Source organism: Paralichthys olivaceus, chromosome 17, assembly GCF_024713975.1.
Source record: "Paralichthys olivaceus isolate ysfri-2021 chromosome 17, ASM2471397v2, whole genome shotgun sequence".
Lineage (NCBI taxonomy): Eukaryota > Metazoa > Chordata > Actinopteri > Pleuronectiformes > Paralichthyidae > Paralichthys > Paralichthys olivaceus.
Genome location: NC_091109.1, coordinates 4,215,057 through 4,241,682, shown reverse-complemented (window position 1 = coordinate 4,241,682; position 26,626 = coordinate 4,215,057). Strand labels below are relative to the sequence as shown.

At 42.7% G+C, this 26,626-nt stretch overlaps 4 protein-coding genes across 7 annotated transcripts; 1 reads left to right on the top strand and 3 right to left on the bottom strand.

Annotated features, from left to right (window-relative positions):
* Nucleotides 1-1,055: 1,055 nt before the first annotated feature.
* On the bottom strand, nucleotides 1,056-3,500 carry LOC109641779 (protein POLR1D). Its single transcript, XM_020106339.2, has 3 exons — nucleotides 3,341-3,500; nucleotides 2,777-2,851; nucleotides 1,056-1,871 (listed from the first exon to the last, which is right to left on the bottom strand). Exons 1-3 carry the CDS (start codon nucleotides 3,364-3,366, stop codon nucleotides 1,529-1,531), a joined length of 444 nt encoding a protein of 147 aa, XP_019961898.1. The 5' UTR covers nucleotides 3,367-3,500; the 3' UTR covers nucleotides 1,056-1,528.
* A 644-nt stretch (nucleotides 3,501-4,144) lies between these two features.
* Nucleotides 4,145-15,770, top strand: lnx2a (ligand of numb-protein X 2a). Of its 4 annotated transcripts, none has more exons than XM_069512708.1 (11): nucleotides 4,145-4,284; nucleotides 6,527-7,083; nucleotides 10,902-11,137; nucleotides 11,233-11,370; nucleotides 11,584-11,783; nucleotides 12,216-12,629; nucleotides 12,741-12,914; nucleotides 13,113-13,290; nucleotides 13,374-13,599; nucleotides 14,042-14,200; nucleotides 14,978-15,770. In XM_069512708.1, the coding sequence occupies exons 2-11, from the start codon at nucleotides 6,680-6,682 to the stop codon at nucleotides 15,111-15,113; spliced, it is 2,265 nt and encodes a 754-aa protein (XP_069368809.1). In that variant the 5' UTR covers nucleotides 4,145-4,284; nucleotides 6,527-6,679; the 3' UTR covers nucleotides 15,114-15,770. The 4 variants fall into 4 exon arrangements, with proteins under 4 accessions (XP_069368809.1, XP_069368810.1, XP_069368812.1 ...); XM_069512709.1 differs by lacking the exon at nucleotides 4,145-4,284 and adding an exon at nucleotides 4,373-4,512; XM_069512710.1 differs by lacking the exons at nucleotides 4,145-4,284; nucleotides 6,527-7,083 and adding exons at nucleotides 7,717-7,825; nucleotides 8,688-8,744.
* A 132-nt stretch (nucleotides 15,771-15,902) lies between these two features.
* gtf3ab (general transcription factor IIIA, b) lies at nucleotides 15,903-18,206 on the bottom strand. The gene is made up of 9 exons (XM_069512712.1): nucleotides 18,051-18,206; nucleotides 17,830-17,924; nucleotides 17,620-17,716; nucleotides 17,457-17,545; nucleotides 17,298-17,371; nucleotides 17,125-17,205; nucleotides 16,782-17,014; nucleotides 16,282-16,335; nucleotides 15,903-16,132 (listed from the first exon to the last, which is right to left on the bottom strand). The coding sequence occupies exons 1-9, from the start codon at nucleotides 18,162-18,164 to the stop codon at nucleotides 16,016-16,018; spliced, it is 954 nt and encodes a 317-aa protein (XP_069368813.1). The 5' UTR covers nucleotides 18,165-18,206; the 3' UTR covers nucleotides 15,903-16,015.
* A 6,033-nt stretch (nucleotides 18,207-24,239) lies between these two features.
* On the bottom strand, nucleotides 24,240-26,626 carry rpl21 (ribosomal protein L21). Its single transcript, XM_020111212.2, has 6 exons — nucleotides 26,501-26,626; nucleotides 25,767-25,845; nucleotides 25,595-25,656; nucleotides 25,376-25,488; nucleotides 24,586-24,736; nucleotides 24,240-24,364 (listed from the first exon to the last, which is right to left on the bottom strand). Exons 2-6 carry the CDS (start codon nucleotides 25,831-25,833, stop codon nucleotides 24,275-24,277), a joined length of 483 nt encoding a protein of 160 aa, XP_019966771.1. The 5' UTR covers nucleotides 25,834-25,845; nucleotides 26,501-26,626; the 3' UTR covers nucleotides 24,240-24,274.

The following is a 26,626-nucleotide window of genomic DNA, read 5'->3' as shown; positions in this document are numbered from 1 at the left end:
TCGCCCCATTTAACAGCAGCCCTCATGGTAAAACCAATTAGGTTGGAGAGAGCAACAGAACTCAATTAACCAGCGAGTGCACGGAGCGTGTCTCCACAACCTGACCTGCGCCTTGATGCAACATCCTGAGCCTCTGCTATAAGATCAGTGTAATTTTCCTATTTCTCATGTAAGCTGCAGCAACACGAGGCTTTTAACTTGATAGCGTTTTATCTACACACTATTTGCACTGAGTTCTTCAAAAGCAAGTGCAGCATTTTCCACTGTATCTTAATGGGGCACTCAGAGATGCAATAAAGTTCAAGTAAACCAATTCTATATAAATCACCCCCCCTGCACTATGGCTTAATGGTGTTTATATTTGATCATTGTTGCAAAGAGGAAGGAAACAGTTAACCGAAGCTATTCCTCCACTACAGTGGAGAAGGACACTGTGATTTATGAAGCATGAGGGGTGTTAAACGCAATTTAGTCGCCTTTCCAGGCAGAATTTTTCTGCATAATGGATTTAAGCGACCAGTAATGCAGCTTCACTTTGCTATAATAGACATGTGGGTAATATGTGAACATAAAGACGTTTATAAAATGCAGAGGATGAGGAACAATAAAATGAAGGAAGCCTAACTTTGACCGCATGGATAGGAAAGATATAAACAGCACTACATTTTCAACACTTGAGCAAATCCATCTGTTTTCAAAAGGCCCAAATGACCCCACTAAAACACTGAAATAGTGGATTTATGTACAAGTTTAGCCACAGTGTTAATATTGTCATAGTAGTTTTAGCTATTATTTCTTTTACAGCCTAATCAAATTTTTTTAATTAAATTAAAATTAAATTAACCTACTCATGTTGTATCCGAGGACACGGGCACAAGCAGGAGTGTCAGGAAAACAAGAAAATAAAAAAAAGTCCTTTGACAAACAGAAGCATTTCTGATAGCCAGTGCATACATGTCAAAAAGTTAGACACGTGATAAAACGTGCTTACCCAGTGGCGACAGTCGCACAGCTTATGTAAACATTAAGGCCAGTGAATGACAGGAGAATGGTTATGACATTATAATTGAAATCAATCCTCCTTTACTGTAAGTGGAATAGAATTACAACAAACCATGAGTCATTTGAGAGGGGAGGTCATGGAAAAAAAATCAAAGGCTCTTATATCCTGAGCTGTAATGGCCCTTTTAGTATTTCTAAAGAAAATTATAACTATTTTATCTTAACTACTGGATGTGTGAGCGATGTAAAGAAATCAATCTAAACCTTAAATATATTGATAAATTCAAAGTTTAACAAAGAATTAACTAATGTATAAGACAATTGTCCACCTTGTTTCTCTGTAAGGAAAAAAAGTTTGGTCTTCTTGAATTATTAAAAAGTTAAATTCAGTGTCCATTCTGCCTCCTTTTAACAGCCAGGGGAACACGACTCGGCAGCTCTGTGAGGTGTGTGATCACCTCTGTCCTCCCTGGAAAGGAAGTGGTTTCTGGTAAAGCAGTGTTCCTCCTCTATAAGCAGAAGTGCTTCACTCACGAAGTCTGTGTTTGTTCTGTCCGTCGTCCCCGTGTTTCCTGTCTCTTTTGTCTCTGTGTCTGTGACTCCTCTCTTTGTCTCTTTCCTCTGTTTTGTCTTTATTTTTTCTGCTGTCCCTGTGATGCTTTCTTTGTTCTGTGTGGCCTCCAATGCTCCTTCGATCTCTGGGAGGGGATCTGCTGCGGTCAAGGCTTCTATCCTGACTCTTGCTCCTCGGGTGTGAACTTGTGGAAGAGTGGCTGGCTCTGGGCTCACTGGAGCGCCGCTGCAGGCCGGTGGAGCGCAGGGTGTTGAGGAGGAAGCGTTTGTTGGTGCTCCGCAGGGGACACTTTAACCTGAGAGGAGTGAACAAAGTTTTTAACCCTGACGTAACGGTCTGACATGTGTTTGTTTTATCTTGATGATACGGGATGTGATCGTGAACAACTATATCAGGCATCAACCCAATGTTATTGTTAATAAGGCATTGAGGACGCTAGATTTCTACCATAAAAAAAGATGTTGATCTTAAGCAGAATTCTTCCTTAAATAAAGCTCAATATCAAGGCTTTTATCAAATTTGGTTTGATTATTCAAAATAAAACAAGTAAACAATATATTTGATAAGATATAGATGAATAGCAAAAACAAATTCTCAATTTATCAGTATCATTACAATAATGTTTTGGGAATGACCAGGAACTACACACATTGAAATATTGACTTTAATGTTTAATTACACTCATCTGGAACCATGATAAGAAAGATGTATATTTTATTATAATGACTAACTTTCTGGTTAGTAGACAAACCATTTTACCTCCCACTAGTTTTGATCTAAAAGATTTCAATAGATGAGCTATCCAGTCGACTTTGATTTGCCACTGGGGGTGTGAATTGTATAATGATAATTAAAATGAAGATTTCAATTCTCTAAAGTGAAAATATTACAGTGACGTCTGGATCGTGTAGAAATTTGAGTTTTTGTTTTGTCTTATCTCGTTGTTTGTCATAAATACGTTTTGAGACCGTGGTCGATTTTCTATGAACGTATTGTAAACACATTGATGTGGACACAGAGGATAGTAGCTGCTCTTGTTTTCATCATGGGGATCTACACACACCACAAACAGGCTGCACACTCAGAAAACAACATTTGCCCCCAGTGCAGTACAACTAAGCCGATAAGTAGCAGCTCCATGTCCAGAAATGACAGATGCACGCAGGGTGAAACAGATGGGATGTCACAAACGGTGCTCACCATCCTGCGGGGCCCATGGTCTCTGCTCTCACCCGAGCCCTGTCAGTCTCCCTGAGGAGCTCCTCGATCGCACGCCTGGGTGGAGAAACAGAGAGAGGGCTCAGGAGGTGGAGGGAGAAGTGGAGGACAAACATGGCACGAAGCCTCAGAGGAGAATAATCTAATTAAGCGAGAGAAAACAAAGTGATGCGGTCTGCGGAGGAGAAAGTGAATCATGAGAGAGTGGATGGAGGGGGACAGACAGCGGCGGTGTCCTGGTTTGACCCGAGCGGCTGAATCAGCAGAGTCTCGGCGGAGGAGACGCTCTGGCTTTAGCCGACCTTTAACCACGCAGCTCCGGCAGCTAACACTATCTGTTTTATTAGCAGGATCTTCTTACAGCCGCCACACACACACTCTCTCCTCCTTCAACACGATATAAACAACAGCTGTCGACCAAACCATACCCCCCTCCTCCTCCTGATGGACGGGTGTCAGGGTTTTCCATTAAAAACTGGGAGAAATGTGAGCAAACAGCGGATAAACACGTTCACTAGCGATGAACAGAAAAATCACAACTCTTACTTTTCCAGCTCGTTGTCTTCTGCCATCGCGCTGCGGATAATTTACACGTTGCAACAAAGTTAATTCATCTAAAAATCGATGACTGCGGCTCAATTAACTCAACATCTGCTGTGTTTACTTCTCTGCGGGGTCCTTCCACCGAGGACCCCGTGTTTCGGGTAGTCCGCGGCAATGCCTGATTGCTTCCCAAACTTGACCATGCAAGATAGATAATAATAAAAAATAGCTTATGTGGCATAAAAAAACAAAACCTATTCATAAAAAGGACAGACTGTGTTCTAAAACGATTCACTGCATCTTGAATTATTTTTAAGATGCACTATTAGCAATGATAATGCTGCAGTATAAATAAGGTGTAGAATTGTAGGATGATAGTTGAAAGTCCCTTTTTGATGGTTTGTTAGTCAGTGAGAAATTTGTAAGTGAGAAATTCATGGGCATTATTCTAATAACCTACAACTGAGCATCGTATCTTAATAACTTTATTTTGTAAGAACTTTATTTGTATAGCACTTACCAAAACAAAGTGCCTCACAAATCCATGGCAAAAAATTAATGTTTGAAATTATTTCCTTATTGCATATTAGCTTATTGCAGTAAAGCAATAGCATCGATCCTAAGATAACTTAACTGTAACTACTAATGTAAACTTGTGTGGGGTCAAAATGCAACATATGCATCTAAACTAGTGGTAGTGTTTTTGATCAGGCTGTTTGGAAGCCACCCGCGAGTTTTCTCTGGAGTGACAGGCGCAGACCCCGCCCCTCTTCGTTGACGGGCCACCAGTGGGCGGGGCCGGCGCCGCCAAAGGCACGGGGGCGTTTTCGTGCGGGGTTTGCGGAACGGTCCGTTGCGGTGGATGCGTGATCGTGGTCCCGCGGTTAATAATCGTCCCCCCCTCGCTGGGGCCGGAGCGCGCGGCGCGGAGCAGCGGCGGTGATCAGGTAACACCACATCTGCACAATATCCACTGGGTGCATGTGTCAGTGAGCGGCTGCTTGAGCACTGATATCACCATTGTCGCCTCTTGTGTCCTCGCTGCTCCGCTGCTGGAGGGAGGGATGGAGTCAGACAGATGGGGACAATGATTCAAAATGCTCTGCTCTCATCAAACGTGTCCGACGCCCCGGTTTGCTCATAGATGATGACAGTGCAGCTGCTGCCTTGCCAAGGTGATTCAGGGCTGAAAAGAATGTTTGCACCTCTGAAACGAAATCAGTGTCAGTTTTTGTTGTTATTGTCTGAAAGCAGCAACAGAACAACAGCAGGCCCGGTTTTTCCAAGTGGCTAACAGCCTTTTTGTGTGTGTGTGTCTAAGATAAGAGAGGATGAGATGGGGTTTTATGAGAATGTAGGCTAAGCCGACAGGACCTCAGATTTTAAATCTGTGGCCTAAAACATCATCTCATCTTATCTGAAAATGTCATTCCTGCATGTGAGGTAGTGCACGAGCTGGTGGTAAGATTAGATTGCCATGGCTGAAAAATGAAAATAAAATGAGCAGGTGCAGGGCCTGCACTGTTATTTATTAATATTGAAAGCAGTGCAATGACAATAACAGCATGGCCTTGGCCTCTCACACAGACGCACACACGTAATCGTGCACAGTGAGATTAAAACGAAAGATATGTCACAAACATTTCCCACTGTTCGTATGACTTGACTAAAGAAATCTGTTGCCTCAGAGTCCAGCTGTGTTTAAAATAGATTTAAGTGCTTTTCATGGCTGACGCTCTAAACTGCTGCCACAGTGAAAACCTGAAGACTTTACTTATTGATAAAGACCATTCGCAGGATCAGGTACCTAAAAAGCTCTTGTGCATGATGCGCGTGTGTGTGTTGGTTCTGCTTGTGTAGATTTATACTCTACAAGTCTGTGTGTGAGTGTGTGAGATGTGGTGATGTCACAGCTTTGTTATAGGAACAGAGAAGCCTTGTGTCCTCATGATTAATTCATGTCCAGCTGCGGGATAGAGACAGAAGCAGCCAGTCACACACAGACAGGAGCACGTACTTAAAGGAGGCTGAAATCAGTGAGTACAGGTCCGGTAGCCAAGGAGACAGGAGAGACAGGTTGTCACGGAAATGGACAGCAACGGAGAGACGAGACGCAAAAAGCAGCAAAAAGGGAACCAAGGGGCCTCTCATCATTGCCTGGGCCGCCTGACAAGCGCTCAGGCTGTACCACGGAGGAGGAGAGCATCCTGCTGAGAGAAGAAGTGCATCTGTTTTGTGGCTCCTCTGCATCCGTCTCCAGCTACACTCTGAATGTCAAGCCCCACTGAACAGAACAGGCTCCAGGTCGTCATGGAGACAGGAGCAGACCCTCACTGGAACAGAGGCAGGTAGTCAGTGTGGCTTGGCTGGCCTGCTGTGTGCCGCGGTACGCCCTCTGCCGTCTGCTGAAAGCAACCAGGCCCACGGGGGGCTCGGCTAATCGAGGGGGCTGAGGACGCGGATGGCTGTGGATGTGAAACACTGTGGAAATGATCAGCGTACACAGGGTGCATTAGCTGTGGGAGCTCACTCTGCTCACTGGAGTGCTTTATTTCAAGTCTTTGCTTCAGGCATGTTCTCTCTCTGTTGCAGAGGAGACTGAGTGCATCTACTGCACATGGCCTGAGCCAAAAATATCAAGTTCGCTGAGGGGAATGTTTAAAGAATTTCCTTCTCTTTCGTGTACTTCAATGCCTTTCTGCTCCCTCCCATCCTCTCTCCTGTCTCCTTTTCTTTTCTTGTTTTATGCCTCTTTCAGATTTTTACATCCCATGATCTCCTTCAACCCTTCCTCCTGTCACTTCCCCTTCTTCCCCACTCTGTCTCTTCTTCTTTCTTCCTCTGTCTGGCACTACTTTCCCTCTCTGTTGCGTTTCCCCTCTCACTTCCTCTGATCTGTGTCCTCTCTCTGCCTCAATCCCAGATAATTCCCTCTCTGTGGAATTGGAAGATTGCAGCAGGCGAGAGCAAAAGAGAGATTATACTGCCAGATTAGTGGACAGGAGCAGCAATACATAATCTCAGCACACTCACTGACACACACACACACTGTACCACTCTCGTTCTCATGACGACACGTGGAACCACGTGCACAAAGCATTTGCCACATTAATAAATGCAAATAATCAGACACTTGTTGTTTTTCTGAAACAGCTGTTTAACCTTCTTGCTTTGACCTCTGACCCACAGGGTGATGTGCCATCAGCCACTGGGGGGCATCTGTCCTCTCTGCAACCTGTTCATCCTCTGAAGCTTATGGGATAGGAGTGTGTGCCCCTTCCCAACACTGCAGCACCACTGGAGTCATTTGTGCCAAAGCTGAGTTGTGCTGAGGGAACAGAGATGGGCAGTCCGGGCTGCGATGTGGGTCTAGTCGGGCCGGTGGAGCCGGCACTTGAAGATCTGTGCCCCGAGTGTGGCCAGATCCACCGCAACAGGGAGAACCACCTATACAACTACCGCCTGGAAGTGGACGACGACCTGGTGTGCCACATCTGCCTGCAGCCACTGGTGCAACCACTGGATACGCCATGTGGACACACCTTCTGTGCCCGCTGCCTGCGCAGCTTCCTCCAGGAGAGGGACTTCTGTCCTCTGGACAGGACGCGGCTGCAGCTCCAGGCGTGCCGCAGGTCCAGCATACTGGTTCACAAGCTACTGGACAAGCTGTCTGTGTCCTGCCCTTTGACCCCAGTCTGCTCCCTCAGCATGCCGCGCTGTGACCTGGAGGCACACCTCAAACACAGGTGATAAAGCTCACGCACAGACACAATACATCGAGACTCACATGAGAGCATGAACACACCCACACACACTCACAGATCACACTATGCATGCATGACAGGCAGGTCTTCCTAAGCTTTATACAGGTAATCCAGCTTTATTGTACTTATAAGATGATTAGCAAAGATACAAGCCACTTAGTGACTACGGTGTTAATCATTAAAGTCATCTTTCTTATCAAAAACACCATCCATTTACCATTTCTCTATTGATACGAGTAAGTATTTGCTTTTTTGCTTCTTCCACTCTGGTTATAAACGTACACATAAAAATAATTTAGCATTTTTCATTAGTCAACTTTTAACAGAAAAAGAAATTGATAGATTAATAAATAATGAAAATACCCATTATTTATTAATACTCGAAAATCCATACCAGCCACTCCTCATTGTTTCTGGCAGGACCATTTGGAGATATCATTAATCTCAGTCCAGATCAGTTTTCCCACCGGCCTTAACCTTAAAGGTTTCCCGCCGTCCACACGCTCTGGCTTTCGGCCCGTTTGGACCAGGTGCTGTGAGACCCTGAGGGGATTATTGGGCTGTAGGTCATGTGATGAGGGATTAGTGGTTCCCTACCACAGTCATGGGTTGACGGACCAGGAGCTCCATGTTCTCATTCTGCGATCATGCTGAGCAACTTCAACACCAGAGACCTTTTCAACCATTTCTTCTGTGAGACGGCCAAGGGCAACCCTGGCCTGTGGTGAGTCCAACACGGCGGGAGGAGAGGTCAGCGTGACTCAGGAGAACGAAAAAGCGTTTAGCTCTCACGTTGTCCCTCTTTTCGCTGCGTCTGTCTTTACTTACTTTCTCTTTCTAGCTTCCTCTGTTGTCCTGTACAAAAACATGGAGCAGTGTGTGTGTCTGTGTGTGTTTGTATTTGTCTATGCATCTACTTTGCTATAAAGAAATCCCCAAAATGATGTTGCTCGGTAGTTAAATGAATAATGGTAGTGTAAGTTGAGGAGGATACATAATCGGTATTTATGAGATTTAACAATACATTTTGAACTTTTCTTGGTTGAGATGGTTCAGTTAAGATTTTGTTTAAATGTGTTTTAGTTGAGTTGGAATGGGGGTTACAGTAATTTACTGATTTGAGTGCGACTACGACTTCTAAAGATGGTGTCTGTTGCTAAGGAGCCATCCGCTGGTGTTCTGACATTAACTTATTGACTTGTTATCCAGTGACTTCCTAACACTTCAGCTAAGTCTAGGAGATTTTCCCTAACAAGCTCACACTAACAAGCTGATGCTAACAAGCTGTTAAAAGCTTTTCTGAGTCAGCTGTTTTAAATGGAGATCCCCTATGTCGCTAAATTTGAAATTGAGACTATGTTTAATTGTTGCTAAAGAAGTGACAGTTACTAATGGTCTCTGTCCGCCCTCTGTACAGTCAGTAACGCCAAAATGTACGATGATTTCATCATTTAACAACAATTTTATCAGTTTCTTTAAAACAAATTGTCTGTGTATACGCATGCTTACTGTGATAATATACGTGAATATGTACAAATTGTCTGTTTGTTTTTTTCCGCATCTCTCTTCACGTGACGTCTCTGCAGCCAATCATTAATGGCAGACTGGCAAAGGGTGTTGGCGGCACGGGCAGCGATTCAGAGGTGGAGCTTGCACCATGTTTTTTTTCATGTGGCTAGATTTGTCAGCGCTGTCAAATAGTTGTTGAAAGTGTTGCTTAAAGAGAAGCAATTTATCTATTGGTTATATACTGTATATAAATACATATATTGTTGTTTTGTTATTTGATAATTTCCCCCAAAATGCGATAATTTGTTGCCTCTGACAAGATACTTCAACACCTCCCATCTGGAAAAAGCTGCATGAGACCAAGTGAGGCCGTAGTAGAAAAATTTCCAATTGCACTTATTTCACTGCTGTGTCACTACATCAGTCTATTCGCCGTCTTTCTGAAGTTACATGGATGCACTTTAAGTGAATCTGAGTTTTAAGTTCCTAAACTCTTCAGTTTCATTTGTTTGTCTAAAAGTAAATACCATTGGAAACAAGGGTCTGTATTTCCTAGCTGCAGTTCAGCGCAGTTTGCACACATCTTGTTGTGTTGGGAATACAGTATGAGGAGACGTGGTTTGAGACAGTTCTAACAAAGTCACTGTGAACGTGACATTCTTTAGCAAAGATTAAACCTCAGTCGCCCTCGTGGGCTCGCCGTTCCCCTGCTCTGCAGACTTAGGTCGAGAATGGAAACAGGAGCCAAGAGTCTGCTGTGGCTGTGTGACAACATTGTTTATGGTAAAGATTAAGGATGGGACACTGGACATAAGATTAGAGGACGAGAGGTGGTAAAGGCAGGTTGATCTTATTATCGAGTGTGTCTGTGTGAGAGCTGTTGTACTTGCACAGTTTCTGAACAGAAGACGTTGAGCTTAAGCCTCCGTATGAGCTCAAACCGTCGAGTATTTGTTTAAAAAGTTTTCTCTTTTTCCCGTTAATGTTCTCCGTCCTCTTGGAGACGTCTGTGGGTCAAAGATAGATGTGAATGATGACTGATTCAGAAAATAAAACCCACAGTGGCAAATCACGGCAGGTCACATGGCCACTGGTAGCCAAGTGTTTGCTGTTTTGCAAGAGCAGAGAATCATGGGACAGGAAAGGAAAGGGAGAACAGAGATATTTAAATAATTCAAACAGCGTATGGCTGCCACTTAGAGTAGCTACTTCAGTCTATTAAGGATGAGACCACATTGATCCCCTGAGTCTGCCTGTCTGTGTTTATTTTTAATTGTTCTTCAGTTAAGAGTTTCTATTTGTGGGACAGGATGGATACACCCACCTCCACCAGATTTATTTTGGTTTTGGTAGAAAGAAAACCCTGAAGCTGCTACTTTTCTGTCATTATTTCCTCCTGTATATACATATATATTATATTGTATTATTCATTTTCTGTCCTATCCTCTCAAATCTGATAACTTGCTGGATTTTTATGTCTGCGTGCTGGCATCAGCCAGTGGCACGAGGCACTGTGGTTTGAGGTCATCCTTCCATGACATTCTCGCGAACACAGTATGTCAGGAACACCTTGAGAGAATTTCTTTAAATTTGGCTCAAACGTAAAGTCTCAAGGACAAACTGTTTAGATTTTGGTCGTCAAAGGTCTTAAGGACAAGTTTGCTGTGACCTTACAAATACAAAGTTTTGCCTTGTGAACACAATATCTCAGGAACACCTCCAGGGAATCCTTGCGGTTTGGTGCAATGTTAACTTGGACTCTAGGATGAACTGAGTAGATCTGGGTGGTCAAAGGTCGATGTGCAAACTGCACTGTTTGGTGGAGGCATGCAACCACATGGTGGTAATTCCTGTTCTGTCTTGCATCCTGTTTCAATCGATTTGATTTTGACCTTCTGCATTTACTGTTTCAGGGGAGAAAAAAATCAGAGCCAGTGCAATACACATAACACACAGATGGTCACATATGCACATAAATATTCATGCCCCTACAGACATCCTCTGATAAATTATTATTTATTCTGTGGTGCTTCCTCACATCTAAAGAATCTATAAAGAAGCCATGCAGAAATGTTCTCTGGTCTCTAATCAGAGACAGATCAGTGTGTCTCAGCCATAATTCAAATGGGACCTACTAAAATTACTGAATCCCTCCCAGCCCGTGACCCTACATTGTGCACACTATTCCCTTCAATGGATCAATTCCTTCACATTAAATTAACTGATGCTGAACCTGATTTTCTTTACACGTCAGATGGACTAACAAACTGACACCTGTTGCTTGGTGAAAGGTGTCCCGGGACGCGGTGTCAGCAGACCAGCGTGGACGGCCCGAGATGTGAGAGTGGGGACGAGCGGGCGATGGTGACCAGCCCCCCCAGGTCGCCGAGCTCCCCGCAGACAGACCTGAGAGACCGCACGCCCTCGCCACCCTCTGGACCTAATAACGCCTGCAGCAATGGGCCCATGTGGACGGACGATGCCGGCCTCGACAACCCTGCCTTTGAGGAGAGCACAGAGGAAGACAGTGAGTCGATCCCCAGTGTGAAGAGATTTAACTTGTCAATGAAGTCAACAAAGTTTAGACACAGCATTAATCTCTTAATCTCTCCATGTCTCCAGGTGTGGTCGGGTTGGAGTGCGTGGTCCCCAGGGTGAAGCGGCCCCTCAGTAATCCCTGCATCCACCTCCTCCGCTCTGTCAGCTCCACTTCCTCTGGCTGGGACTGCCCTGAGTCCCCGCCTCTCTCTGCCGAAGAGGGTATGACATCACTTCCTTTGTTTTACTGAGCATCTTCCCAAAGGGCTGTGTGTTAGATGTCTGAGATATAAAATATTGCTGCTTACTTTCCCTATAAGTGTATGTGCTGTAATCTTAGACAGCAGGATAATCACATTCAAGGAACATTATGTTACAGTTGTGGAGATTAGAGTCTGAAATGTAGCTGTGTAATGTGATTTTCGTTCCCATTAGGCTGCGTGAAGTTGCCCTCACTTCCTGAAGGAGAGATAACTGCCATAGAAGTCCACCGGGCCAACCCGTACGTCGAGCTGGGCATCAGTGTCGTCGGGGGAAATGAAACGCCACTCATCAACATCGTGATTCAGGAGGTGTACAGAGATGGGGTCATCGCACGAGACGGGAGGCTGCTGGCCGGGGATCAGATATTACAGGTGAGGGACTTTTGACAGCATTTTCCATTGTCTCTCAGAAGATGGTGCAGACCAAAACAGAGCAAATAGAAAAATAAATATTGGACTTTCAGATGACCAGACATATGACTCTGATTGACCAGTTAATTCACTCTATGTCAGCTAGATGTGTAAATAACTCATTTCAAACAACATCAAAATAATGTGACATAATATACATATATAAATAATAAGACAAAAATAAGCAACTCGATAAAAAGATTATCTGTACGTAATTGTTATATCTATACATAGACACACTGATAAATGCATATACATACAAATTATACGAAGAAATACTAAATTATGACAATATCAAATATGAAGTAATAGATAAATAAGAAATCAATCAAGATGAACATTAATTAGAATTCAGTTGACATATTTCATTTCCTTAAACATCTCTTTTCTAAGGTGAACAATGTGGACATCAGCAACGTGCCGCACAGTTTTGCTCGTTCGACACTGGCTCGCCCCTGCACCACCCTGCAGCTGACTGTGCTCCGGGAGCGTCGCTGTGCCTCCCGGGCGCCACCCTCCTCATCCTCCTCTACTCCAGCTGTGCCCCACGCGCCCTGCTCCACCCCAGAGGGTGCGCCTTCCAGCCCTGCCACGCTAAGAATCACCTTGCACAAGCGGGACTCGACAGAGCAGCTCGGAATCAAGCTGGTGCGGCGGACGGATGAGTCAGGGGTGTTTGTGTTGGACCTGTTGGACGGAGGCCTGGCAGCGAAGGATGGCCGACTGCGGAGTAATGACCGCGTTTTGGCAGTCAACGAGCAGGACCTACGCCACGGCACCCCAGAGCAGGCTGCACAGATTATACAGGTTCATTCATGCTCGATTTCTTTTAAACACAATGACATTTGAATGGAGAAATAAGCGAAATAAATCAGATTTGATTCTTAAACACTGACTCTGATAACTCTGACCCCGTAGGCCAGTGGAGAGCGAGTCCACCTGCTTATCGGCCGACCCAGCAAACCAACTCCACCCCCACCGCCAAAATCAAGCTCCACCAGAGACCTCTACTGCCTTGATCACTTCCTGCCTAACCACAGCTCCACCCCAAGTCCTGTGCCCACGCACCTGTCTCGCACCAGTACCCACAGAGTGAGGACGGGACTTATATTTATGTGTGTGTGTGTTGGTAGAAATTGGTTGGATTGTGTGTTTTTTTTCTGCAGAGATGTTGAGTGTCATGCACAAAGAGGAAGCAGATTCCTCTATATTTGACTCTGAGTTGACACATTCTCTATCGCATCAAGGCTCATTAGTGCGTGTGTCACCTCTGTGTGTTTACATTCCCAGGACCTCTCCCAGTGTGTGACCTGTAAGGAGAAACACATCACTGTGAAGAAGGAACCTCTGGAGTCTCTGGGCATGACTGTCGCAGGGGGGAGGGGCAGTAAGAGCGGGGAGCTGCCGATCTTTGTGACCAGCGTCCAACCACACGGCTGCTTGTCGAGGGATGGACGGATCAAACGAGGTGAGCTCTTCAGCTCGGTCAGATACTACTGTGCAAAGCCACATTACTTACCACACAGTTCATCGATAACCTTGCTCCCACAGGTGACGTCCTGCTCAGTATAAACGGGCAGGACTTAACGTATCTGAGTCACAGCGAGGCAGTGGGCACCTTGAAGGCCAGCGCTGCCTCGCCCTCAGTCCAGCTGCGGGTGCTGGAGGTCAGCATGTTGGAAGAACGTGAACGAGACGAGCTGCTGTCTCACACTCATGACAGTGACTTTGATGCCAACTGGTCCCCGTCGTGGGTCATGTGGCTGGGCCTGCCCAGGTAAACACGCACGAGAGAAAAAATTTAATAATAATAATTAGGATTTACGTAATTGACCAGATGTCAATGTGAACAAAGTCATTCTGTAAATCCTGACAAATCAACATATTGCCACATTTTATTATTTCTGATTTCTTTGACATACTCTCATTAACTATAGGCCAATGTGGGGTTTTATGCTGGACATTAGGCTGATTAGTTAGTTGTCATTGGTTGTTGCAGCTATTTTCACTTCATTTGATTGAGATTACGACAACTAACTAAAAATTGTGACATCTCAGAGGTTTGTAATTTCTTTATTTTTTAAGTTATTTACAGGTATCAAAAAATATTTAGTTACTTCTGGAAAAATAATTATTTCTATAAATGTCTCAAGACAAATTAAGTAAAATCATTGAACATTTTCCGTCGCTTGTTTTTCCACTTTTACTCTTTCCTGCAGCTACCTGCACAGTAGTCATGAGATCGTCCTGCGGAGGAGTCATCCTGGCAGCTGGGGCTTCAGCATTGTTGGTGGTTACGAGGAGACTCACGGCAACCAGGCGTTCTTTATCAAGACCATAGTCCTCGGCACGCCGGCGTACTACGACGGGCGCCTCAAGTGAGCGATCAGTCGTCTTTCACATGATTGTCTGTGGCTTTGTGTCAGCAGTGATAATGCCAGGCGGATAAACTGTGATCTCCAGTTGGTGACTGATAAGAGAAATGATCGACCAAAGTATTTACTGTACTCTGTTTTTCTCCCCTCTTCCCTTTTCATACCAAACATCACAGACGTGGCCTTTGCTGTTATCAGCATCTTATCTATCGTCAAACTGCAGGCAACTACCAATAAATCAATATTAATTCTGTTTGATCACATCTGACTTAATCATGTCAGTACAGCCTCATGTCATCTGTACCAGGATCGCATTGTTGTCCTAATATGATACAAATAAAAGCAAATGCATCACACACAACTATTTTGTTGTTTAATTCAAGAATCATTTATGTAAAATATAATAAACAGCGAAGCGTATCCATTACAATTCCCCAGAGACTAAGGGGATGTCTGCAGGTTCTTTATTTTGTTAGTTTTACAGTATAAAACTCAGATATTCTGTTTACTATCATAGACGACCAAGAAAACCATCAGATAACATTTGAGGTGATGCAGGAACTTAAAGTTAAATGAGTTAATTGATTGGTATGAGATATTTATGTTGCTCTGTGGACTGTAAGTTAATTTGTGGATTAATTGACTAATTGTTTCAGCACGAGTTGTTTTATTTTTCTCATTGGAAAAGATGAAGTAAATATTTATATAGAATCATCCTTTAACTGTATTTCAAGCCTCTGTCATGTTTCTGTGCTGACTTGTCTCTCTGTGTCGTCCTAGGTGCGGCGATATGATTGTGGCAGTCAATGGCCTTTCGACAGCAGGAATGAGCCACTCTGCGCTGGTGCCCATGCTGAAGGAGCAGCGCAGCCGGGTGGCGCTTACTGTGGTCTCCTGGCCCGGCAGCCTGGTATAGCTGGGCCAGATCATAAGCAGGCTGCGCACCACGCTAATTCCACCCAGAATGTTCTATATTGGGAACGACCTTGGCCAAAGTGAACTGGTACACGCTACTGTATATCGCTCCATACCGGGCTTAATCCAGGACCAAAAGCATCCAGAACTGTAGTAGACCCAGCAGGACTAAGCCTGTCCTGACCAGGTGGGAACTGATCCAGATCGTGCCACGTCACTCGACAGACTGCACTCACACACACACTGCTGTGTTCATATGGTCATGTTGTCTTCACTCCCACGGGGAGCATGGTACTTCAACTGTTAACAGGCGATCTGTGCTGTATTCATCTCACCAGGCAGTTGTAGAATCCAGGGCTGTATTCAGGTGGATGCATCGTTGCAGGTAGAGATAGAATTAAAGAAAAATGAAATAGGTAGCCTGTGATCCTCTGTCATCGAGGATAATGATCTGTAATCACGTTAATCAAGATGTTCTGCAACACCAGCGCTGTATCCAGCTGAATAAGCCTCAGGCCTTATTAGAAAACCTGCCTCACCCTGGGGGGGGGGCTCAACTACCCTTAGGCCTCATCACCATGGCAACCAGCTGCCCCATCAGCTGGAGTTTTATACATGTGTGAATGTGAGTTTGTTAATAAACATTTCCTTTAAAGGATTTATTGTTGCTCTTCCATCAGTGTGAATCGACCATTAGAAGGCAGATGTGTGGTTTACAAGAGCAGGAGGGTGTTAATGGAAACGTACACTCAGTTACTCAGAGACAGCAATAGGAAGTGTGTCAGTATAGTGCTGTATTAACGAGGCTTTATTTTTATATTTGCATAAATAAAGTAATCAACTGAAATTTGTTGCAACATTAACAAACACATCCAAGTGGATATTTATAATAATAATGCAGCCTCAGGATTTGTTATCCCCTAAAGTTGTGTTCTTCAGCTTTGCAGCAAGCTTGTTGGCATCTGCCTGATTGGCTGCAGCTGCCGGTGTGACCTGCTGGTTCTTTTTAGGATGCAGTTTCTGTATGGGGAGGGTGAAAAAAGGAAAAACACTAAATACAAGGACAAGATGGGGGAGAAAAGTCTAATTTCCTTTAAAAAAAAAATAATAATAATAATTGTCAGGTTAAAAAAAAAAAAAAAAAAAAAAAAAGTTTACAAGGACGTTACCTTCAGCTTTTTCTTTGCTGGGTCATGCATCACTCCATGTCGCCACAGGCTCTCCTGATAAACAATGAGACCAGTTACCAGTCACACTAGCAAAAGCAATTAAATGGATCAAGTGTTACAAAAACTCATTTCTAGTGGTGTCTAACCAGGTACATTGTTTTACTTGATCTATTTTTGTATTTATATGCCACAGAGACAGAAGATATAATGAATGTTACTTAAAACTCAAATGTCTTTCAAAACATCTAATTTAGGATCATCTGAACAGATTACACTTTACTTTCCTCTGTGGAAAATAGCTCTGGGTAAAAATAGTTGTAGAAGAACTTGATTATCTAGTAACTGAACAGTACCATTAGTATTGTTGAAATTTAGTTTCATTCATCTGCACTTTTTACTCCTTGTTGTTTTGGGGATGCAGCACATCTAAAACCTAAACAACAACAACAACTAGCAGGAAGTGGGTTGATTTGAGTGAAATGACTTAAGTGCAGACTTGCCTTCATGGCGAACCTCTTCCCACAGCCAGCGTAGGCACAGCTAAATGGCTTCTTTCTGTCATGGTCACCCAGTACGTGACTCTCCAAGTTGAAACGACGAGTAAAGTTTTTGTTGCAACCCTGTCTGGGGCACGACAGCTTCCTCCTCTGTCCAGAGTGGGTACGCAGCTTGTGCTGGTGCAGGAACCAGGTGTTGTTGAACTGCTTCTTGCACTCACCACACAGCAGCTTGACTGAGAACACAGATGTCAACAGAATAAATTTGTCATCAGTGACTCAACAGCATGAGTAGCAAGATATGAAATGCAACAAAACAAACCACTTCCCAGTTTTACTCTCATACCTTTATGTTGTTTTATGTGCTTCATATATTCTGTCCATGTCTTTCCTTGGAAAGGACACGCTTCTGCCTCACAGGGGTAACCTGCAGCAAAAAATAAAGTCAGGGCTCATTCGTAACAGCATTAAGAAGAAGAAAAAAAAAAAAAGAATGGAAGCTTTCTGCTCCAAACCAACCTTCATGTATTTTCTTGTGATGCTTCAGTTTTCCATGTGAGGCAAATTCTTTTGTGCAGCCACTGAAAGAACAACTGTATCAAAAGATACAAGATCAGATTAGAGATGGCCCAAGGACAGATGAGTTGTTATTCTTGTGTCAGACGTGAAGCTGCTTACTGAAAAGGCAGAAGCTGATCGTGCTCGCCCTTGTGGGATTTAAGCTGATTCCTCTTGTTGAAATATTTGCCACAGCCCTGACGGTCACACTGAGGGACACGAAAGGTAACACAGGAAGAGACCAACACACTAAAACAAGACATTTCTTAGAAGATGATTATACCTTGTATCGCTTCTCCTGGTGCTGGTGAACTCGAGCCATATGGTTCTTCATGCTGGTGTTTGTGACAAAGGCCTCAGAGCACCCGTCAGCCATACACCTGGAGACCACAGCAGGAAACACAACAGGTCAGAACAGTAAAAAACAGCTTGAGAAACACCAAAATATATTTTACTTTATCAAATACTTTCACACAGGGAAACAGTGGCTTACTTGTGTGGTTTCTCCCCACTGTGACTGAGCTCATGTCTGCTGAGTTGATAGCGAGTGCAAAAGCTCTTGTCACAGTTCTCACAGGAGAACGGTTTCTGAAGTTCAGGAAACATTCGACACAGAAATCAACAAATACTCAAACAAACATTTCCTGTTTTGATATACGTCTTGATTCATTATCCATTATTCTGTTTGGCTCCTTCAAGTTCAGAGCCACTTACCAATCCTGTGTGTTTGCAAAGGTGAGCCTCTAGCTTCCACGACTTACTGAACTTAGCATCACAATCAAAAAATGAGCAAACGTAGCTTTTTTGAGTTTGCAACCTCTCCCCCATCTTTAATAAGAGATGTCAGATGTGGTGTTGTGGTCACACACAAAACCATTTGTTAAGGGGCAGGATACTTACTGACCTGCAGCTCACCTGTGCTCTATTTACCTTATTGGGATGTACCAATGGGGAGGAAAGAAGAGGGGTGTCCTATCTCACTGCAACTGGAAAATGTAAAATCCTTTTTACAAGAATAACAAGTTATATTAAAACATTTACACGCTTAGAAAACCATGTGTCTGTTTCATGGGCCGTGTTCAGCAGTCCCTCAGCTGTGCAGCTGATCCAACAGTTGCTAGAAAATTATTTAAGCCACTGAGTTTAATAGTGATCCCATTGATATCAAGCATTATAAACGTTCATGACTCCTACCCTCATGTTTATTGATACAGGCTTTAAAAATGTCATACAGGCTCCTGGCAGTGTGTGCTTCCCTATCGGCCGATCTGCCCTGTGTGCGGCCCGCGAGCGAGGAGAGAGGCGACTGTCTGTCTCCATCAATCACGCACACACACATTGAATTTACTGCTCTAATCCTAATCTTATCAACCCTCCAATATTGCTCTCTGATAGGTGAGATTTATTGTTGTCAGAAATTAGTCTTCACTGAGGCCCTTTGTGCCACACAAAGCTGAAACTAAATCAACCTCTAACAGACCTTTAAAGCAAAACTAAGGAGTAAAAAGTAAAGTCATAGGCAATAAAATAGACAGTTGCTCAGTTCACTATAAAAAGATCCTACAGCTTTATTGGTCTTATTGGATACGACCAGCCTTTTTCTAATATATGCAGTGTTTCCATATTATAGACTGTAGATGGATGACACATCTCCACCTCCGCCCTTTACCCAGAAATGAAGCCAGAATATCCCAGAAATGAACGCTGCCACATTGTGCATTTTGAGCTAGAGTCTGCGAAATAGCGATTGGAGGATAGATCAAATAACTTAGACGAACAGTAATGTCACAGGAAGCATCTTTGTGAGAAATGTATGTGATGTCTTCTCTGACTTTTTAGTAAGGCCCATGTCCCAACATGAGGAGGTCATCCATCTTTGTATAGTCTATATATAACAACTATTAGAGGCTTAGCATTCTCCACTTGTGCTACTGTTGCATTGGCGTAGCATTTTACATACATTTTGTATGTATGCCTGAATAGCCACTGTTAAGAAACGTTTTCATAATCTCATTCTACAGTTAGACCACCTTGATCTATTTTAGACCACCTTTATCTAACCTAGACCACCTTTATCTGAAGGTAGACCACCTAAGTTAAGTCTAAGTTCTTTGAAAATGGATAGTAGCAGTTTACATGCTGACAGTTACACAACTAGAGGGCATTAAGTCGACAAAAGAAATAAATCTAATTATCAGTGTCTGTATCTATTTAAGGTAGCTACCTTTAGCCTACACTAGTCCCTGTTATGGCCACCTTAAGCTACGGGTTATAAATAAATCTGCTGTCCAAAGTAGATAATAGGACAGTAGATCCAAATGCTATTGAAGCAGACATTTAAGTGTTTAAGCTTATGACAAACTGTTAAATGCTAAAACACTTTGTAGCAGCTGCACAATAACTGGAGGAGACTGAGTCGACAAAACAAACAGACTGAATTAGCAGTGTTTGTTTCTATTTAAAGTTTGCTGAATGTAGCTTAAATGATTCACTATTAGTCACCGTAAGCTTCTGCCTAAACTAGTCCAAATAAGCCTGTGGCAGAAACACCCCCCTAGATATCACACCAATGTGTGCCTACTTCTTGTGGCCTGAACAAAAATGGAGGAAGCATAATTTTGCCTTCACGTATAATAGCAAATATGACCCAAATATCCCAAATCAAACGAGGGCCTTAAACATGCTGTTCTCTTAAGTTGTAATCTGGATGTGAACCTAAAACAGTCCATGTGGTGAATAGTGAATATGGCCCAAATAACACAAAGCAAATTCAGGCCACCTTTGATTGACATGTGGTATTGCTATATTGCTTTTTTGTGGCCCAGATGTGGAACAAGAGCGAAACAGATGTGGAATGTGTGGGATGTCGGCCAATTCTGGACCAAATCAAATTTGCCATCTGGGCTGGGGGTATTAAAGTTGGTCAAGATGCATTTGTTTTGTTTAGGAATTTTATTTGGAAGATAAAATAGATTAACTATTCGTGCTTTGAATAACAAAAAAAAATTCAGAGTGCACTAACAATCCGGTGACACTATCTGCTTGTGTCAACACTGGAGATGACCCCTGTGCCCGTGCCATGCTCTCACATGAAACCTTTGACTGACTTTTTTGTGAATGAGGCCTATTGAGAGCCTGTTGGGCGTTAACGCGGTGCCCTCCCATGCTTCAGGTGAACATGCCTGGGTCAGTTGACACTGTTATCAGCCTCCTCCTTTTCTCGTCCAGTCGCCCTCACCTCCTCCTCCGCCTCCTCCTCTTCTGCTGTCAGGGCCGGGATCAATACAGCTGGCCCAATATCCACATATATGACCATGCCTCCCCCATCTCTGATAACCACACAGACTCTATCACCGCACCTATCACACACAGAGATACAGCATGCACTCTGTTTGGCCTGAGGTGGGATTTCCTTGTGCCTTTGTCAAACCCTCAGGCCTATCCCAAACACACACACACACACACACACACACACACACACACACACACACACACACACACACACACATCATGTCAACACACACTGTCACACCTTTGCACACTTGCACCACAGTCACAAATATCATTGTCATGACCAGTGAAGGTCTTTTTTCTTCTGGAGAGCATGAAGGAGATAAGGAGAACTTTTTTTTTTTTTTTTTACCTAGCCCTTCTGGGACTTCACCCCAGTACAATGGAAATTAATTGAATGTCATGAGTCCTCACAGTATTTAAGCAGACTATTCAAATTTTAAATTATGATTTAGTAAAAAACCCACAGTGATTTAATAAAATACTAAAAAAAACATTACGGGTCACAAACACCCCAAAATTACACTGAAATTACAACACTGAAATTCTAATAACATTAATACATCCATCGTAAAAAATCATCTCATAAATCAGGATATTATAACACTTTTACCTTTATCGTTTTCTTTTAATCTGTTTCCTAACCAATACTTTTACTTTAGTGTCTCACGAGATAAAGAACAATCAATTCAAATTAAAAGAACAGCAATATCTAATTCATTCCATTTGATCCACTGACCACAGATCACTTTTTCTGGAGAGTCTCTTTCCTGTTGAGAGATTTCAACCCACGAAAACGATCCCATTAATCTCTATTGTAAATCTCAGCAACAGATGTCAAACGATTGTCACAAGAAACCACGGCATGTGACTGAATCTTTAGAGATAAGTGAGGGAAAATGTATTTGTAGAATTCGATGTAGGTGCATTATGAAGGGTAATAAATGTAAAAATTCATATCATGCTCGACTCCTTTTGTGTCTATGGTGCTAGAAGTCTGTGTCCATATCTAATTATCTACCCTGTGTGTGTGCGTGGGTGTGTGCGTGTGCGTGCGTGTGTGTGGTTAATATGTAACAGCCCGAGTCGATACAGCTGCTCCGATGTGCTGGCTGAGCTGACAGACTCAATCTGTGTCTGTCAAACGTGTGTGATTAAGGAGTTCATAGTGCTCCACAGCTTTTATCCACAGGCCTCGTCTCTCTGCCCTCCTCCCTCTCCGCTTGCATTCTCTCTCTCTCTCTTTCTCTCCTTCTCTGTTGACTTTTTGTTCCTTCAATCAGTAACTTCCATGAGTCAGTGCCACACATGACACTCTGGTGTATCTGTGAGAACGCACACACAAAGGACCTACTGTAGATGCATAGCCAGGATATATTCTTAAAAACTGATCAGATGAGGCCACACAGCTGTGGTAGGATTGTTTTAAATCTTTCATGGTTAAATTGTTAAATGTGTGTTTTATTGGGAAAAGCAGCAAAGTACAAATCCCCCTGTGCAGCTCAGTTAATATATTAAACAGTGATAAAAGCTGTGGGAATATACAAAAATGTAAAGATAAAAATGTCCCTTATCTAAATACTCCAAGCGAAATCTAGGCCTAACCGATCAATACCAAGGGCTTTGGCTGCCAACTCACTCATTGATTGATTGCATTTTATTTTTCCATCTGTTTTTCCTGGTTTTATCTCCTCAGGTTGTTGGATACTTATTACTCTGCCCTGATAAGACCTGCGTCTGAATTCCCTGACCTCAGGCCTACAGGGTTATGAAGGTGTTGAAAGACGACCTCTGTAGATTGATCCATTCCAGGATTATTATTATGCATTTCTCCTCATTTAGCTTCTCTTTTTTATTTTTCTCATCCTCGACTTTTCTAAATAAAGAAAATTCAATTGATTCACCAAATTAAACATAATCATTGGACTGATTCATAGTAGGACTCCTCAGTGCTGATCTCACACACAGACACACACACACACACACAGACACTTCATCCTGTCAGCTGCTGGCCCCTATCTCTGTAAACTCGTCCTAATTCGTGTAAATATTGGGTAAAGTACTGAGGTGGGATGAGATAACCTATTTGTCACATAACCAGCCAGCCATTCAGCCTCCACTGATTAAACAGCACACACCAAGTGCTACACACACACACGCACGCACGCACGCACACACACACACACACACACACACACACACACACACAGTGCTGCAACACCATGGCAGGCAAAAACAAACACACACACACATATGTGTATAAGCAAAATACCCAGAATATCTTTTTACTGATCGAATCATCTTATTAATTAATAATATGAATAATAATATTTAATTGCTAGTTTAATCAACCATTAACTTTATTGTAGTAAAGTCTTCATATTCACATCCTTTCAAAAAGACATAACTTCTTTATGTCAATGAGTTACGTTTTTAACTTTCCAGGTGACACTATCTGTGGTAACAACAGAAACAGTCAGTATTTTCAATCATAACAGATCAACCTTATTAAAATAAACAGTTACATTAATAGTTGTACAGCAGAGAAAACCTGATGCATGGTCTAAATCCAGCACAAAAGCTGGTGCACACTGCCACCTACTGCACGAACACAGTACAAACTCTTACTGTTTGTGGCATCCACTACTAGAATTGGACTAAATTGTATTTATTTTCTCACTGGCGTCTCTATCTGAGCTTAACGTGCACACAACTATTTATCTAAGTAGTTAAAGCCCTTAGATCCAGTTTCTTTTAATTTCACATTTGAATGGTTTCAAGGTGAAGCAATAAATCACCTAATATTCCACTGTGTGACACATCACAGATATTTTTCATGTCTCTTGTAATGATTTGATTGTTTCCAGTTCTTGTATCTGATCTCAACACTGCTGTTCTAGAGTTTATACACCATTCATCAATTTGAACTGTTTACTTTATCAGATATAGCAGCACAAATCAGTCTGTAGGCCTGAATGACCACACACACTTACTTGCGCTCATTGTGGTGAAAGTGTGAGGTCTCAAAAGTGCTCCAACATTCGTCCTTGTTAATCAGTTGAGGTAATAAACATACACATACCAGTGTAATCAGTAACACTCATTTAAGTTCAGTGTTGAAGTTGGTGAGGCCTTTGTTACTGCTATCGAAGTTATCAAACCCAGGTCACAGCAGACTTGACTTACCACAAACACATCAGCTCCAAAGTTTTCCTCTGCCTTTGTTTAATAGTTAGGACGATGACACATCTATATTGGTGATGTGGGTCAGAGATGAACTCATTAAATCTTCGTACAGATCTGGATCAAGAGGCTCCAGAATTCTTTTTTCCTTTGACATTGCATGAGATGGTGTTTTCAAAAATGTTTGCTTATTTCTCAGAAAAATTGATGGATATTTGTGAATGATTCAGGGACTGATTTTTAAGAGTGTGAAATTTGGTGCAGATCCAAATAAAAATACAGATCTACTGAATCTAACGGTGGTTTCATAGGGGGACTGTTGGGTCTTGGCCGAGTTAAATGCTCTACTTTTGATTTCATTTTAAACCATCAGGCATATCAGAGTAAAAACAACATCATGACACAAACATACAACACCATGACGAGCAGTTGAGTGTACAAATATTTTTATTCTTGTTAGCACTTTAAGCCATGAACTCATAGGGGATGGGCTCCAGGAGTTGTGGCACGTTTTTCTTGGTGCTGACGAAGTGAGCATCACGGGGAGGAGCGGGCTGTGGAGACAAGGAGGAGGGAAATTTAGGTCATTGAATTAAATCTGGAACCACACAGAAAACTGACTGAAATGTAATAAAGTTAAAACAAGTAGATGCAATTACAACTGCAGTTATTCTGTCACTTTCAAATCTGCATTCACCAGAGTGTTTTCACCAAGAAATCTAGAAGAAACTCCTCTTATGTCTACTACAAAAATCATTTTCAAATCGATTCATACCTGACGCTTCAGTTCCACCCAGCTGCCTTTCTGCTTGGCCTCCATCTTCCTGCTCTCGTTCTCCTTGACACGCTGCAGAAAACTGTCCCTGCTCTTTGAGTGCTTTACATGCTCAATGCGCACGTTGATCCTCTTGGCCAGGATCTTGCCCCTGTGAAATCCCAGAAGGATAAACATGTTCATATCCAACACATTAAACATTTATGTAGACTGCCAGGCAGCTTTAGTACAAAAGTTAAAAGCAGTGCTGTTGAAAGATCTGCTTTACATTGCTGTCCCCTCAATACAGCCCCAGGTCAAACAAAAGTTAGACTGGGGTGTTTAAGGATCAAATAATATTCCCCATGTGAATGACCACTGAGGACATTAAGAATCCTGGTGGCAAAGTGAAGATGGGGTCACATAACTTCCTATAAATAACATTTAAGAGCCAAGTACAAAAAAAGGTGGAAATTGTTTATTATTAGCAACACATTCAATGCAACTTTCAACAGCGGCTCTTTATAATCAATAGTCAATACCCATCAAGATCCAAGATGTCCTCTAAAAAGGCTTGTTCAAGTTGTTGTATTTTGTTGTTTTCATCTTAATGAATGTTGTCGTACGTTTCAATGTTGCTCACAATTTAAAGTTGACAAAACCCATGTGCTGAGCTTTAATGGCTTCAACAAACAGAAAGTAAATGCAATCAGCTTTTGATTTGTTGGCATTTTAAGTTTTAGGATGTGAGCCAGTTCAAAGTTACAGAAGCATACACATTCAGATATCGCTCACAATAATTCTGACTTACTTGACCTGCTTGTTGACAATGATGCCAACAGCATGTTGGGTTACGTTGTAGACACGTCCTGTCTTGCCATGGTAACACTTATGTGGCATTCCCTTCTGAATGGTGCCTGTGCCCTGGAAAGAATCACATTAAACAATGAATTATACACAGCAATGTTAACCAAATCATAATGGCATGGACCTTAATGCATTTAACTTTATCCACTACGTCAACTCTTACCTTGATGTCAACTATGTCACCCTTCTTGTAGATGCGCATGTAAGTGGACAGGGGAATTGGGCCTGTGAAGTACATGCAAATTAATTCATATTGTTTTGCTCAGTGGTCCTGGCTGTGAAAGAAACCTTCTTACACATCAACAAGAACTAATACACTTGGAACATGTACTCACCATGCTTGCGGAATTGCCTGCTGAACATGTACCTGGTCCCCCTCCTCTTGCCTCTGGTGTTCGTCATGATGCCTGATTACTGAGAGAGAGAGAGAGAGAGAGAGAGAAATGTCAGCCATGATGGGTTTAAGTAAGAATTTCACTTTAAATGAAGGGATATGATGTCAGTGCTGGTGTGTACTTTGTTTTAATCCGACTGTGTCAATGTTGCTATATAAGCTAAGATGGACTCACTGTGTCTGAAACAGCTGATCCAAATGAACTCTTTCTGACTAGATTTACACACGTTTATGATTAAAAGTTAATACGAGTGCCTCTAGATCACTTTGATTTAACACTATGCAACCGGGCAGCTAATTCAACTATCTATGAATGGAAATACGATCAACTATGGGACTAAGTAAGTGACATATTCGCAGTCTTGTGATTAAATAAGACAGAGTATCATCTACAGATGACAGTTAAGTTGGATTTAAGTGGTGGGAACAAGGAGTCAGAGGAAAATACAGCTTCTATGCGGATTGTTTCTGAGCTAGCGGAGCCCACATGGAGAGCCACGCTGCTGCTGCTGCTGCTCTCTTTACACGAACAATATCCCTCCGAGGGACGGTTCTCTCCATGAATCCTCGCTGTGACAGGTCAGAATACACGTGTGGTGCGTATTTCAGTGTAATTGTGTAGGTATGAAGCGATAATAGCGCAGAAAATGTTATTTAACGAGGAGAAGATCTTACCCCCGGTCGCTACAAGATGGCGGGTACGGCGGAAAGAGAGAGCTAAAGCCCCCAAACTCCGCCTGGTAAAATACAATCCAGGCAGTCCGCGATATGGCCTGAACAAAAATGACAGTAAGACCTAAA